Source organism: Bombus flavifrons, chromosome 5 (genome assembly GCF_040668555.2).
Source record: "Bombus flavifrons isolate JBK064 chromosome 5, iyBomFlav1_principal, whole genome shotgun sequence".
Classification (NCBI taxonomy): Eukaryota; Metazoa; Arthropoda; class Insecta; order Hymenoptera; family Apidae; genus Bombus; species Bombus flavifrons.
In genome coordinates this window covers 4707152-4724914 of record NC_138446.1, presented here as the reverse complement: position 1 = coordinate 4724914, position 17763 = coordinate 4707152, and the positions used below count along the sequence as shown (strand labels likewise).

Here is a 17763-nt window from a genome sequence, read left to right as displayed (position 1 = left end):
TGATTGTAAATTTCAATAAATAAAAAAAAAAATATAATATACAAGATGGACCATGCAACTGTTTCAGCTTATAATTTCATTACCAGGACAGTTACAGAAAAATGTCACAGGAGAAACATAAATGGTTAAAAGAATGATACCATAGCTAGGACCATATTTTTTGTAGAAGTGCAGTGGTGCATATGCAATCAGCAATTGCATTGTCTTTTTAAATGGAAATGCATACATTATTTTACATAGATAGATCCCTCTCGCCATTCTACACACGAAAATATTGGAACAATGGTAATAAAGTTATTAGTTGTCAAAATATTAAAAAAAATATCTTTATTGAAAAAATGTTCAAACGCTGGTAATTTCTTAATCGTCGATATTGGTGTGTGTGATATTGATGATCATAACAAACGCAGATATGTGTTTGTTATTTAAAAGATAGGATTTATTCAAATCCTACAAATTCTGTATACAATAACAATAGGTATTAAAGAAAAAGTCAGTTTGCGTAACACAGCTATGATGGTATTGGGATGTATTATTACTTGCTACATGTTGCGAATATTGTAGTTTAGATATCTGCAGTTGTGTCGATGCTACAATTCAAATAATGCACTGTTTGACTGATTAAAACGGTATTCTTGGTATTCTAGCATTTGGCAGACTGGGAAAGTGGAAACGCGATAGGAACAGCTTCCGCTATGAACAGTAATTGCGCAATATCCCCGCTTAATCTGACATAGTTATGCTAAGTCTACTCTAACAATAAGTCCCTCGAATAAGCGGATATTTAAATATTATAATTCCATGAATAATTATTCCGATTCATTGAAATTCATTGAAAGAGTAAGTTTAAATTTCAAGTAATATCATACCATTAGTCATTATTGAAAGATTCACAAAGTATTCCATGAAATGTAACTTACGAAAATACGTAGTTAAATAAACATCCGACACGAATTTAACATAATATTTACTTTATTAGTAGGATATTAATTATTACTATTTTACCTCTATAAAACTGCGAAAAAATAAATTCTATTTCTTAGAGATTTCTACAAAAATTCTATTAAAAAAGGGATCAAATGCAACAATAGAATTAATCGTCATATTCTTTTTAAAAAATTTTAATATTTTGTTACTTGAATTACGCGACAAATTTTAGACAAATTTTCCTGCTGCTATGATACAATTTTGTCAGAATATATTTTGTAAAAATCATTTTTCAAGGGATTGAGATTGGATTAAGGATTTCTCTAGACTGTAAGATGTATTTTACATTTAAGTAAAAAACTCTTTCATGGAAAACAATGTTTTCAAAGGGAAACTTGAAGGTATACAATGGCGTGCTAGATTTTAGCATTTAAACGATAAGCTACGTTTTCATTTTTTCATTGCTCCTGATAAAAGCTGTGAGAATTCTGATACGTATATATATTACTGAATCCTACCTTTGAATATTTATGCCCCAATGTCCCGTTCGTTTCGACAAACAAAACATACCTTTAATGTTTTGCAAGAAATTTTAAGATAAAATTTTGGAATGAGAAATCATATACGTACACGTGTTAGCCACGATTCATTCGTATTCTTCTTAAATTGAAGAAAATTAGTAATATTAGAAGATTACGATTAGGTCGCAAATTCATCGAAAGAACATGGTAAATTTGAGAGTCAGAATATAAGATGGAACATCTAAAACAAATCAGCTGAATAACTCGTTTACTTTTGATGTTAGAAAACTATCAATCAGATCAAATTTGCTCGATTTTGAGAGAGGTATAATTTGATGTTAATAGTTTTTCCATTGGTGAAGGTATAGAGGACATATTAAGACCAATTTCATTTTTTTATATGAATGATATCTCTTTTTACATCTCTTCGAAGAGTTCGCTTTAAGACGAATATAAACAAATATTCATTCACGTTGTACGCTGCTCTGTATTCACGAAATACTACTATTATTAGTTTGAGATATTCTACCGATTAGAGTGCAGTTTTGTAGTATGTAAGTACACTATTTTCAAAAATGTGTTATTCGAAAGGGCAGAACGTGAGTATAGTTTGCATGTGTGGAGAATATCGTCGAATTATGAGATGTTAATAGCCTGATTGTTGAAGCAGTGCGTTTGCATGCTGAAAGATTTCCCGATCGTGCTAGATCCTCATGTCCTGTCTTTTGAAACATTATAAACATTTTTCATGGAGGCGGAAACGCGGATGGCAAAAGACGTAAATGGGACAAGATACCAACTGATGATAGAACTATGTCAAACATTTTAGTATCTGCAGCACGAAATCTACATATTAGTATAAGACAATTTAAACATAAGAATGACATCAATCGTATTTCGTATTTTGCGAATATTTTATTTTAAAAAATGTCAACCTTTCCATAATTCAGTTCATCAATATCTAAGTGGAAATGATTTTCAAAATCGTTCACAATTTTACGAATAAGGCATACAAAAACTGCAAATGGATGATACGTTCTTGATTAAAATTTTGTTTACGAACGAATCCGCAATTATAAATCACGAGAAAGTTAATCGTCGCAACAACCGTAAATCGACACTGTTGATCAATAGATAATCCGTGGTGGCTGAGGGATAACATAAGGGGGAAATAACATATGGCTCGCACAGTTTGCGGATTTTATATCTTCCGACCTCTATTGATGAAGAAAATTGAAGAAACACGTGTACAACGAGATACCAACAAACAAGGAAGACGTGATAAACATATAAAAGCATATAAAAAGAGTCTACTCTGCGATTGATTCAGATAAAACTCGGCACACGATGTTATCCCAAACTTTTAGGCAGTTTTAAAGTATGTATCGCCATTCAACATCGCTATTTTAAATAAATTCATTCGCCGAAATATTTAATTATTGTCTTAAAGTAATTTATTTTTCATCATAGTTAACCTTAAACGACGTGTAACTGCCTTCGACGACCTTCGACTAGGGGTCATTGTATTCATCTTAAAACGTTCTATTAAAAGATATATAAAAAGACAAATCGTTCTATATAAAAATATAAAGTTGATCTAGATATCCCCTCTACACCTTCGCCTATGAAAAAACTATTAACATTAGACCGTGCCATTCTCGAAACCAAGCAAACCTGCTCTAATGCACTTTCTTCTATCATTAAAAGCAAACGAGCTAATAGTTGCATCACTTTGTTTAAAGTCACATCCTGAAAGATATTAATATACGAAATATAAATGTTCACGCATAATGCGTAACATATGCATATGTTAGCATGTGATTCATATTTCTCGATGTTTCTTTACCCATTTGAAAGTTCTCTCGTTGACCTTAATGATCCTTAAAAAAAACTGTTTGTAAATGTATTCATTCGTCGAGAAGATCATCCGGCAGCAATTGAGTCCTTGGAGTAACAAGGGATTAAAATAATGATGGAATAACGAAAACGCGCGCAGCATCTTACCATTTAAGGCGAAGAGTTCTCAGACTACAAGAACATTTGAGGGTAACATGGGCCGAGAAGGAAACGTACAAGAGTGACAGGAAGCGCCTTTGCTTGCCGTGAACCGTGACTGTGCAATACCCAGGCTTAAACTGACGTACTTAAGCTAAGTCTACGTCTGCTGGCAGGTTCGTCCCAGGACGTGCTATACTCATTTTAACTCTACACAGCTTAACACTCGGCCTTCCTCCCTTGCCGCCAGTGACACGCCACGCCGCGCCGGTTCTTTGTATGCGTCGACCATGTTCCCCAACTCGCAATAATTACACAGATTCCTATTCCTCGACTCTTTACCCTGTATTCGATTGTCCTTGAAATGCACAATTCGAAACAGCCAACGGCGGTGTCGTTTAAATAAATTTGAATTTATTTAAATAGAAATTATATTACGCCATCGACCGTTTTTTCCCCTGTCATTTGTTTTTTTCCTCGTTCACTTCAGCTTCTATTTAAATTTTATGGCGACCGCGTATGTTCCAAGCGAATGCATAAGTACCGTTAAGCTAAAGAGTTCATTCAGTACGATTGTCCGAATTGTTTTCAGACTGCAGTTGTGAATTTTCGGAGACTATCAAATAGAATTCTATCAAAATTCTTATTTCAATACAACTTAATAAACAGTTACTTATAAAGAATAATATGTAGCATGTACTAAATTTTTTATAATTTTATATGAAGAAACGCGACAACATCCTTAAGGAAAAGTCAATAAAGCCGAAAAGTTTTTTTAACGATGCCTTCCTATTTTAAGTGTATACACTTCTTTCTAAAATTACTTTATATTATCTATGATAAATAATAACAGAGACACAATGTTTACTGTTAGTTAGTACTTTAAAGTTGTTTGTGATATATGACTATCATAAAACACAAATCAATAAAATTATAATATTTTTAACGAAGGATAACACAATACCAAATATTCACAACTGACGTAAATTCCAGATCGGAAGATCTCTAAGTTTCATAAAACTTATGTAATTCTTTTTCTTTTTCTAGAACCTTAGTAAATAAGATAATTTAGAAGAAAATAGTATGTGAACTTAAGCCTGTATGAGAATATGTGTAGAAGAGTAAGATTAATAAAACATAAAATGGTGTCAGCAAATTAAGTTTGATAGTATTTATTAACAAGAAGATAAGTTAATGCTAGAGAAGTAAAGTTATGAATGGCTATATATCATGAAATGAGATATGTCAATAGGATCAATATTATTGTAGTATCGTACAGTATTGGAACCTATAATATTAAAAAATATTTGGAAGAGGGGAAGAGAAAGAGAGAGGGAAGAGGAGAGCCAGGGAGGGAGAAGGAAAGAGAAATATAAAGAATATAATAGAAATATAAAGAATGAAAGAAAAATGTGTAAGAAGAAAGAGTTTTTCAAGATGAGTTAACGAATGGTTGACGTATAAAGTGTAGTCGCGAGGTACACTCACTTAATTTTAGCATTTAAGTATAGCTAATTACTTAATATAAAATCATTCATAATCGTTATTCTTTTTATATTCCAATAAAATCTTAGAATATCAAGGAAAATTTACTATATCTTTATTATAGATTATTGCTTTGTTGCTTAGTATGAAATAATGATATGAAATAAAAAAAGATAAAGAAAACATTCGAAAGTTAAACTGATTAACTTTATTTTTTGTACTTTTCCGATTTCATTATTCAGGTGCTCCATTAACGTTGAATGATTTAGTTTCATACATTCATGCTGTGTTTGTAATATCATCACGTCTCTTTATTGTTCAATTTATAGAGTTGGTTAACATGACTTCTGAATGGTTCAAATTTCAAATATCGCAATTGAAACAAATAAACTGTGCACAAAATAAGCACAAAATTGCACGTAAATTTAATATTGCAATTAATAAAGTAATTCAATAAAACAATAGCATACTATGCTGCTTCATTCAAATTCTCTCATACAAAGCAGAGGATTGAAATTACTGTTGGCTAATTATACAAAAATCTTACATATGTCTTCTGAGAATAAAATGAAGCATCATTATGCTCCAAATGCATGGATGATTAAGCGACGAATAAAAGATCCTTATAATTGGAGAATAGGACTTTTCGTCCAACCTTTCTCTCTAGCTAATAGATTAAAATAATATTTTGCGTTAGGAAATACCATTAAAAATAGCAACATGTTTAAAAGTTTTGCTTTAAATTTAAAAACTAGATATAATTTCCAAGTTTCAACGTTTAATTTAGTCAACTAAATGCTAAATGTAGAATTAACTGAAAAGTGAAAGTTATCTTTTAATACCAAATGAAAAAGCTGTAAAATTAACAAATCTTTATTAGATACTTTTTTATAAATGAAGGGAATTTCTGTGAAATTATTGCTCTTAGTTAAATGATTCAGTATATTTAATTAATTATCTATACGTGTATTAATTATCTATACGTCTATACTGTCTTTGTAATTAAATTAAACGCGTCAAGAGAAGTAGCTACTACATACTATATGATACAATTACCAACAAACAGCTTTTTAATTTTCTGGTTGCTTAAACATTCTCCTTCAATATGTACCCGATACGGAACTAAAAAATAATTAAAACATTCATGATCGCTTTAAGCCCTTCCATTCACGAGGAATATTGCAACAGACCGGCAAGTAGTTCTTCGTGTAGAAATTTTGCGATATTGCCAATTTGTTTCGCACAAACGACTTTCCGCAGTAGCAATTCACGATTACTCGATCGCGAATTAACGAAATTTGCTTACGCTCCAGTTTTTCACGCGCAATGTTCGTTGACTGCTCATGCGAGAACTGCGGCTTTTTGTTCTACGCCAATGTACGAGCTTAAAGTTATTAAATAGAATCGATTCTTACGAAAGGGTCACATGAAATTCGGGTCACCGATTCGGGTCACAGATTTATGAATTGTATATATTCCCATTATTATATAATATAAAGTCGTAAAACCTTAAACTAAAACCAATCAGATAAATATTATCAGCCAATGCTTCTTACTAGCATAAGAATAGTTATCAATTCGATGACCTAAATGACATGCGAGCATCTCTTCAAAGATATTGGATCTGTAAAATATGGTTGTTTCAAATATTGTAGTCTTTTATCCTAAATAAAATTATTTGAATTGTTCCTATTTTGTTTTTTTCTTTTTATATTAATTTCACTAATCACTTTTAGCGATCAAATCTTTCTTTTTTCGGTAATATAACGCAGTTGTAATAATAAGAGAAATAAATGCAGGAAGGAATACACAAAATTCATTTTGTGTGGCAATTTTAAATATTGTAATTTGTAGCCGATTCAAAACTGATTAATTTTTGTTAGAAACACCTTTTTATTACATTATCGTAATTACTTGAAAAATCTTTTTTTTTAATAACGTTTATTGACCAGTAGATGACTTGATTGAGTAGTTATTGACCAGTATTACATTTGTATGTTGTTCACAATAAACAATGAACTTCGGTTGTGGGGTGGTTTAGGCAAAAGTACCCATACATGACGGTACGGTATAGCCATACAATATTTTGTGTGTCGGAATTACATTTTTTAGCTTTACAATTTATAAATTAGATTTAAGTCGCTATTTGAAAAATCGTGTACTCCCTAAATATGAATAAAACTGACAACGAAATCTTCATGTTTTTGTTTTTTATAATTCTTTGGATGATTAAAAAATGTTATATTTGTAGAGAACATGCAAAAGAAAGAAACAATAAAGTAGTTTCCTTAATGCAGATGATCTTGTATCTGTATGATTATCTTTAATAAAGTTTAAACCTTTCTAATTAGTAGAATTTTTATACGACATCCCTTTTTATGTGGAATGTTAAGGACGAGATTATCCCACTTAAAGGTTGTAAGTTTGTTACTCATAGAATTTGTAGGGATTCAAAAATGTATCCAGGAGGAAACTTTTATAACAGCATTTCTACAGCATTACCGAGAATGTGTTACGTCGTGCATCGCGCCATGTAAAATATGCACATATGTTCGTTTGAATACGAATAGGTGTCACGAGGATAATAGTACTATAAAAATAGATGGTATACAGGAATATGTATTTTTACTTTGATACAGATTACGCGTGAAAATTTAACTTTTAAAATCATACTTTGTTTCTACATATTCTACGCAGATAATATGAAATAAGACATGTGTGAATCATGACAATCATAGGCATAGTTATATTATTTAAGTCAACAACAATAAGTGAATATAGAAATAACATTATAATGATATAATTTGTTTTATGTATGCCTCTGAAAATATTATATCGGATTTTTATTTTGAAAAAAAACACAATTTAACATAATTACCAAGAAGTATATTTTATATATTCCAAAAATTGTGAACACACACATGACAAATATATTTTGTTGCTAAATGTGATATTGGTTTTATTTACATTGTCTAACTTTATGCTGATCCATTACTAATGCTTGATTTGTTATTAAAGAGATAAAAACATTCTGAGTGATGATAAACCCTATCACGCAACCGACAAACAAATGATCAAAGGATTACACTTTTATATGCGCCTCATGCGAATGCTAGACCTTTATAAAGAGTTAAAAAAGTTATCCTAAAATATTAGTTACGTCATTTGGGTCAAAACAATAATAAAAATAAAATTACAGAAATCAAGATAAATTCAACAATACAATAAATATTGTAACATATCATACTCCGTTAAATTTGCTTTCTCTCAGTTTTCAAAATTTTTCTAATATATTTTCAGTATCTTTAATATGATCTACGATTTAATCGTTGAAATTTTATATAAATCTTTTTTTCTTTACCGTTCTATTTCACCACTTCATAACGGTGGTGAAAAGATACATGTAACGCAGTAGATTGTAAAAAATTATCTTTGATGAACGAACTTTAATGCACTAAGATTTACAGGATGTTGATAAAAGGTGTTTGGTACGCTACAAAATCCATTTAAAATGGTTCAAAATCGAAATGTGATTGCATTTTGAACAATGAAACTCATATATGTTTCGCTCGTTGAGATCGACAACTCTTCAAATTTTCTGTCATATAATGTTGTATTGCAAAATCACAAGTGTTGCGCTTTTTAAATTTATCTTATAGAAATGCGCGTTAAATTATTAAATACAAGGTGAAACGCTCGATTCTGATAAATTATTGGAATTTATATAATAGGAAGAATTCACTTGACATTAAATAAATTTAAATATAAATTTTTCTTAATTTCGTTTCAATTAGTATTGAAACACTTTAAAATAAATTGATATAAAATAAAATGCACCAAGTACAAACTGAATATTTCATTCAAATAAAAACATAATTGTGCCCTAGTTCTGTTAAAGTAAATTCCGTATTTGCATAATTGAAATAAATACTTCAATCTACATATATCTCAATACAAACATACGAAGAAAGTTTAAAATTCATATGCAATTTTTTTTAAATGAATATAATCAACGTAATTTGAATTTTTACTGACCGAGAGTAGTGATGTAAATTGAATGTGACTTTAATTCATTATGATTTATTAATTCATTGTACCTATATGTTTAGTATACATATTACTGCCATATTAATATCGCAACTGTTCCGTCGCAGGATGTTAAACATTTGTTGACGAAAGGCATCTGGTTAGTCGAGATTAGATCTCTTTCCCGCAAAGTGTTGGTCAAGCACTTTCTTCAATTGATCTGATCCACAAACAAACGCTTAGGCGAAGCTTTTTGGAGTTTAAGATTTAGACAACAGCCAAATTCATTGCTGTCTTTCATTTGAGAGACATGTATATTGAATACTACTTGCAACTGAGAACGTAAGTTATTATGCAAATCAATTTTTTATGACAAACTAACATAGTTCCATTTACAAAAATATATGTTACATAGAGCACCAGTTAATTTTATCATATTACACAACTATTGAAGTTTAGATAACAAGTTCAAACTTTATTAATTGGTCAATCTCATGTTCTAATCAATAGTGTACATAGAATGTTAGTAGTCTTAAAGTTAATAGTCTTTTTGGTATAAGATAAATTTTATCGCTAATAATTTGCAAGTTTATAATGTAAGTTTGCAGTGCAATGCATAACATTTAATAGTATAAGCTATTACAAATATTATTACGTTATTTAAAATAAAGGTATTTTTACCTACAAATGCAAATAAAAGTACAGTGAGTAGAGAAAGTACTGAAACGGTGTAATTCATCATACAAAAATTATACTATGGATTTCAATCTGTTTTAACAAATTGCACTATATATACTAGCATACATGCATTCACTAAATTTGCCTAAAGTTAAAAAAATTCAACATGTAAACAAATTACGTAAAATTTATTATAACTAAGAAGATGACAAGAACTGCGAAATCTCGAATGAATTGGCTGTATATGCATTTAATGCTTTAGGTTGATGGTAAAATAGTTCCAAAGGGGTTAAATTTTCATGGCTCTTTGTTTTCGAGAAATTAGTAAGTTCTTTTTATATCTCACTTTATAAATTTTTTGAGTATTAATATTATGCTTTCTTAATATTAAATTCCTAGAATTTATTTTGAAAAAGTTTTGATTATTTTTATTTATCATAGTATTCCTACATATTCCTACAATTTTACGGGTGGAAATTGTAGTAAATACATTTAAAACATAAGAAATTGTTGCACTAATTTCTCGATTAATTCCTCGAAAACAAAGAATCATGGACTCAAATTCTTTTGAGACTGTTTTACTATCAACCAAACGCATCAAATGTACAAGCAACCAACTCGTTTGAGATTTTGCAGTTCTTACCATCTCCTTTAGGTACAAATAACACGTAACAAATGTATTTAAACGCTATGTTTTAAAGTCCATAATTTATAAACATGTATTTAGCCAAAAATTTAATAATAGATGGCCTTCAGTACATTTTAAATTACTGGAAACTGAATGGAGATAAAAATTTAACGTTTATCCATAACTAAGAATCGCGAACGAGAAAAGATTCTGAACAAGTAAATCTGAACATTAAATTAGATTTCAAAAAGGAAACTTGCATAAAGAAATTCCCGCTCTTCCAAACAGAGGTACATAAACAGTTCACTACAGAATAGAAAAGTATAGCAGCGACAGGAGTATTGCAAATAAATCACGATTCAGAAGTTGTATCGAAAATAATTAATATCAAGAATGGAATAGAACAATTCTTCTAATGAAAAATCCCTTCATATATACATCAGGATTAGCATTAATGGTTGTTAGAAACTTTAACTAAATGATACTCGCACAATTATGGCAAAGATTTTTATAGAAAAACAATATTCATGACAAAGTTTTATAAAAGGAATCGTATATTAGCAAGAAAGACAAACCACCGCTCAAATACTTTCATATTTACAAATCAGTATCTTTGTAAAAAGACAGCAATAAAGATATTCGATGAATTTATAATATGTAGTAATTTTGTCTAAATATTTTGAAACTTCAATGCAAATGAAGATATTATGTATGAGTATGAATGGCTCTCGTCATTTATCAGGGCTGTACAGTGTAATTTTATCAGGGGAAGAAAACAAAGCACATACATGCGTGATTAAGAAACATCGTTAGCGAAGAGTTTACCTTGAAGGCAGAAAGGTTTGCAACAACGCAAGCAAGTACAGCTTCTCTGCCCAATGGGATCGTCACGTTTGTTATTGGCACAGTAAAACTCGGTCCCTCTGAAACACAAGAATGTTATCTCCTAAGCATGTTGTTAAGTCTACTTTATCGCAAAAAAACATGTAAGTACTCTGTACATATACATTCTAATGCTTTATTTACTTATTTACCATAATACATAATATTTAAACGTGAATTATTTTTAAATTTTTAGCTAATATTATTGCTAGAAAATGCATGAGAATACTTCTACATTTTTATTAATCTATAACTTTTACTAATTAAAATAAAAATTTGTAGCTTCGTGGAAATACTAGCAGCGAAGAGTAACAATAAGTACTTTTTAGTTTTGTATTTTAATTGCAGAACTTTATTGTTTATTTAATAAAAACTTATATTTATATGTATATCTGCAAACGATTCAAATATTGCAATGAACATTCATATCTTTTAATAAAACATTAATGTTACGGTTTTAGAGCAGTTGAGTACAAGCGACAGTTTGTCGCACGACAGTTTTATCGTTTAGGAAAAGGTCATTTATTTATATGGACTTGTTCGTATTTGACAGCGATGCGACTACAGAACGACTTTCTTGTTTTCAAGGCTTAGCAACTGGATAACGACTCATTTGCTTCCCTGTTCTCGTCGGTTCTATAAAATTAATAAACGTTTTCACACTAACAACAAAACAGTCTTTCTAATGTCATTTATACTTATGTGTCTCGGAAGAAAAAAGAGCGTCAACTTCTAATTCATGAATTGCCCCTTAATGTTACAGTGGGTTCCAGCAGTACGTACAGCCAATCGAAATTGTATTTTGATACATAAGTGATGGACTTATTAATGATAACAATTCATCAAAAATATCTATGCTCATTCCAAAATAAATGGCAAATTTGGAAGGATAAATTCTTCACTCATTGTATAGTGTATAAAGCCTTATCTTCAACAACCGTTCGCTGCACAACGTATGCACTCAATGTTTTTGTTTCTCCTTTCTTCCTTTCTTTGATTAGAAAGGCACAATTTACTGCAGTTTTTTCAAAGTCCATGGCGAAACTAATAACGAAAACCAACAGTCTTGTTGTTAAGTACGCATAGGTACAGCGATAAAACTGTTTCGTTATATTAACATTAATTAATATATATGTTATATATATTTTTGTATGTATTTGATAATATGTTTTTCTCTAATACTTTAATAAATTATTTTACTATCTATAATATTAAATTTTATTATTTATGATAATTGATTAGTAATATTTATTTTTATATTGCAGAATTCATTTGGTTCAATTTACTGATAGTGATTGATAATAACAACGTAGAGATATCTGTAGAAAGAGTTTGAAAAATTTCGGTACCAAGTTAAAAAATTGAAATGTACCGTAGCGAAAGAGTATAAACACTCTCGCTCTACTGTCACTTGGCAGGTAGAGCTTAAATGAAAGTATGTCTTCACTATCCTTGTCTCCATAAACAGATTTTTAAGGTAAATTAACTATTTATAAAAGAATCTTCAACTTAAAAAGAAACAATAATTTCAGTAAAACCGTTATTTCCCGTTATAAATTGAGAAAGTACAACTAGGCATTTTACAGATTCGTTCAATTACACGTACAAGAACGAGACATATTTTCTGCTCAAATAAAGATTATCTAGCGCGTAGCAATGATGTTTATTGTCATGGTTACCAAACAAAGATAAGAGTACAATAGATCCCCGTATAACATAGGGGATACATTCGGTGTTTTATGAGCCACTCATAGGTTGTACACTACTGCGGGCAAATCAAGCGTCCTTCGTCACGACGGATTTCTCTGATATTTGCTTGGTTTACTTTTTTCCACTATATTTATTCTAGTGACCTTCTATGATCGCATCTTATCGCGCTATCATATATATCGTGTTACATAAATACTACCGTAATTCTTGCACTATATTGTACGAATTCGTTTAAAATATAGGGTATAACACTCAGTATAACACGTAAAAACACATATCACGTTGCAGAAGACTGTTCACGATCATTAGCATTTGAAGATCAAATATTACTCATTTAATAAAAGAAAGGTAAAAGTTATTAAACCAATTCCACAATTTGATCGACGAACGAGCTTTCTTAAGCAATTCACGTTTGAATATTTTCATATATTTTTTGCTCAATGTGTTTAATCATGTAAAAGGAATAAAATCGAAAAATAATTTTCAATTCATCCCTATTTTACTTGTTTAGCTGTAAAGATTTTTAATTAAATTCTACGATTTTCTTTGCTCTCGGTTTTTAGTTCCAATTCTTTTCGTATTTCTATTTAAATTCTCGTTCTAATTAAAAAACGAATAAAATGCTTGGAAGAAAAAATAAACGTGGAAATTGACTAAAAGGGGATATTAATTAAAGCTGATAATACACGAAAGAGAAAGATTTTATGAAAATCTAGTTGAATTTTAGAGTAATGAAGAATAATGAATTTCAGTTTTCATAGAACGCATCGTTCCAATGCATACACGTGACGCCCCACGTTCTCTAAGTAGCTCATTCTCTATATTCTGCTGCATCGGCATACTGTTGAGAATTTACTGACACGATACAATTTGGTTTTGTATAAAATATCGCATGCGATACATTATAGACCCGTGCATCATAATCATTTGCCGTCCGGAATATGTGTCTAACTAAATGCATTATAATTTATATTTATATCTATGTTTCTATGTGTATTATACATACATATATACAGTTTACTGTCAATTGTATTATATTGATAGTTTTATATTGGCAAACAAATTTTTAGGATACATACGTAGACATCTTTATGACACAAAATATAATTGAAAAGCATTTTTACATGTTGTACAAAACAGAATCTTCAGATATTTGTTTCATGATGTTGCTCGTGTATAATGTACCTTAGTTGGTAAATCTAATGTATTAAAAATACATATAATAAAGACTTGATATAGTTCTTATGAAACGACGTATGGGGTTAACTATTATCAGATAGAGAAGGGAAGGAAGGCTAGTTCTTTAGACTATTTAAAAGAAAATTGAAATTAATGTATGAGAAGTATCTCTAAAAAAGTACCTGTCGTAATGAAGATTACACAAAATATTAATTATTTTGTTTAAATTAATGAACATTCCTTTTGAAATATTAGAGTTGTTGGTTTTTGAGTCAAATATTGCTTGAGAAATAATGAAAGAATTACAATAAAATCAAGTATATTTTTAAAATTTGTTCATAGAAGCAATACGTATTTCTATTTGGTAGATAATCTCAAATTGTTGCACAGTGCTATAAAGAATGTTTCAAGACGGGTGCTACAGCCGAGTAGAAGATTATTCTATAAATATAAGTTAAAAAAGTATTAATCTTCTCTGTTTCAAAAAAATTGTGTTTCGAAATTCGTCGAATAGAAAAAGTAAAAATTGTTCGATTTAGCTTTTGGCAAAGTTCCCTCGACATCTGTTTCAAATCCAATTTTTTCGAAAGCGAAGTCCTACACGAGAAAGCTGTTGTTTTGATTTATCTTTCAAAAAGTAAAATAGTCTCTTAAATAATTGCACTTCTGTTCCTGAGATATACTAATAATATATTAATAACTAATATCGTTCGTCATTTAGGCGCACATACTCTGCTCGTTCAACCACTATTATTTATTATTTATCCCATCTTGTAATAAAATAATAATAATAGAAGGTTTATTATCTTTCTACGTTATTTATTTTTTCTATCTTTATGTTTGTATATAGTCATATTTTTGTTTCTTATCCTACTAAATAGTTTCATTTTCAACACTCCATTTTTTTGTAACGAATACAGGAGATTGTTTTCTACCAATTTTATTTTTGAGGGAACAAAGGTCAACAATACTAACTACTGACTGTACGAGTACCAAAATAGTAGTTCGAATAGAATTGAAATTGATTTGCATGGAGCGCAGAAATTTTGAAGAGTTGTGAACCAGGAATAGGAATGAGAGGATAGGACAACGTTTTGCGAGAATAAAATTGTTTGCTTTTAGAAATAATTATTTCGGAATAATGTATCGTGTACTTACATTATTATAGTTACAGACTATGTACAGTATATTACATTCTTTACAAATTTCAATTAAAATATAAAAACTAACATAGTTTATAAATACGAAATACAATGATATCGTATGATTATTTTTTCTAAAATTATGTAAGCATTGTTTATCGTTCAGAAGATGGCATCTGAAACAGTATAGGAGCAAAAGAAGGATTCGACTCGCTCACTTATCATCATACAATTCCTTATACAATTTTATTTGTAAATATGATACATATGTCACAATATGTCACATTCGCCCCTGAGGTATCGTAATTGAATCATTACTTACATACTAATTTGGATCGATATGCGGAATGTTCAATGGGTACCTCAGTTGACAACGAGACAGAATTCGTTGTTACGTTGCACGAAGTATGAAATGATCAAATGTTTAATGCCACGTAACGTTTTAGTTATTATATTTAATTTTATTTCATTTTGTAATTCATGCTTTAATTTTATATGTATCTATATCTGTCCTTATACTGTCCACCTTTATTTTTAATAGGTTTTATATTTCAAATTATAACAGTCTCTTAATTTGTCTATAGACAGTGAAACATCTTTTACAGTGGAAAATGTTAAAGAAGAGAAAAAGATTGCCACATAAATACATACATAAAGCTTTTAAATCCTTCTTTATATAATCTTTTGTGCAATATTATTCGGTCTCAGCATTGGTAATTAATGTATACTTATTTTGTGAATTTTCTAAATTACTGTTACTAAAGTTTGTAAAATTGTTCTGAAGATAAAAGTGATTGTAATTTCATTGTATGAATATTATCTACAATTTTTCCTGTTAATTCAAAGCTGTACAAAATGAAAATATTTAAAAAAATTGTTAATTTAAAGAAAAATGATTTAATACATAATGGAGAAGATTCATATCCACGTACAACAAAGTTACTTAATTTCGTATATTTGATTGAAATAATTTTTCTTATAATAGATAGATTATGAATAATTTAAAGTACTTAAATTGAACGAATCAGCCTGTATAAAAAAATAAATTTTTGTTTTCTCTACAACTATAAAATTATAATATTATTTACGTCAAATATATTCGTTCGAAAATATTTTAGTTATTTCGGATTTATAGCCATAACGGTGCACTAATATGTATTTAAAGAGGATTATTATAGCTAGTTAACGAGTCTTCGGTTCCCAAAATGCTTTGAGGATTTGTTACGCTAAGTAGCCATGTACGAATTGCGTAAAGGCGATGGAGAGGCAAAGAGAGGCAATGTTGGAAAGGGGGTTGAAACCTGGTGTGCGCCAACAGATAAGCACTGATCCCAATTACACGTTGAGTAGACCAGTTTCCAGGCTGAACGGATCATGGATTATTGACTCCATCTTGATTACTCGGCTGCCGTCAATACAATTGAGAGATCGATATACCTTAAATTTCGTATACTTGACATAAACATGAATCATGTACCTTTTACATTTACAACAGATTTACTCTTCACCTATCTCTATAATTACACGGTTAGATAGAATCGAATTTATCAGTATTTATATTGAAACAAATATCTTGCCTGTTCACACTTTCGATTACGTTCAAACAAAGTTAAATTAATCGTAATGAAGTTACAAAGGTATTTTGAATAATAACTGGCGAAATTAAACAAACACAAAATTTGGATCGTTATACAGATCGATATTTGATGTCAACAGTTGCTTAAATAAAGTTAGTGGAAAATGAAGCCTCAAAATTATAATTAAAAATTTTCTAGTACAGTAATAAAGTCAACATGTTATGTTTGATAATTATATTTCCATAAGTTTCGCTATTTTGTTTATACTAATTTCACTTGCTTCATTAAATAAGTATAAATTAATGTGGACATTAATATAAAATTTATAATGTGTAATTTATTTATATACCTACATATAATAAACTCAAACGTATCTCGTAAACTCAGACATATCTTTTTTTAATCGAACTTCTCATTTATAGTCTTGTTACTTTATTTTGTACAGAATATTCGTTTAAAATGAAATTGTAGTTTAAATTATTTGCATTAAAAGAACTTTATTTTCAAGTTTATTTAAAAATTACAGAATAATACACTTTGTTTTTAATGTAATTCTTAAAAAACATGAATTTCGAAAACTGAACACATAAACTGTTTACAGTTTTTAGAAGTATACAAAGAGTTCTAAATAATTAATAAGAAATTTAAGATTGCAGGAAAGTATTAATAAATTGATATAATTGATGTACTAATATTTTAAGTAAATATCTAATAAGGTTCTTAATTAGTGTTATAGGTACTTTGTAAGAACTATGATACATATTTCCTTAAGATAAATTTTATTTTATATCTATATTTTTCAATAAAGTCGATGTCCTACGGTCTGTTGAATTTGTTTCGCCACATTCTTTGACTATGAGATAGAAGTATGTCACGCATCTTCAAAGAGCTCTTGAAACGGTTTTGACGTTTCCTGTAATTGACTGTATTCCCTTTACTTTAATATCTCTCTTAACTACCTTTGATAGCCCTATACGTGTATATATTTTATCTACCATATCAAAAAATTTACA

At 29.5% G+C, this 17763-nt stretch overlaps 1 protein-coding gene across 1 annotated transcript in view; it reads right to left on the bottom strand.

The window, feature by feature from the left end:
* Nucleotides 1-17763, bottom strand: part of LOC138179935 (neurotrimin) — a 254315-nt gene that overhangs the window by 95729 nt on the left and 140823 nt on the right. Inside the window, exon 2 of the mRNA XM_069113212.1 lies at nt 11086-11183. Coding sequence (XP_068969313.1) covers nt 11086-11183 — 98 coding nt within the window. The remainder of the gene's footprint in view (nt 1-11085; nt 11184-17763) is intronic.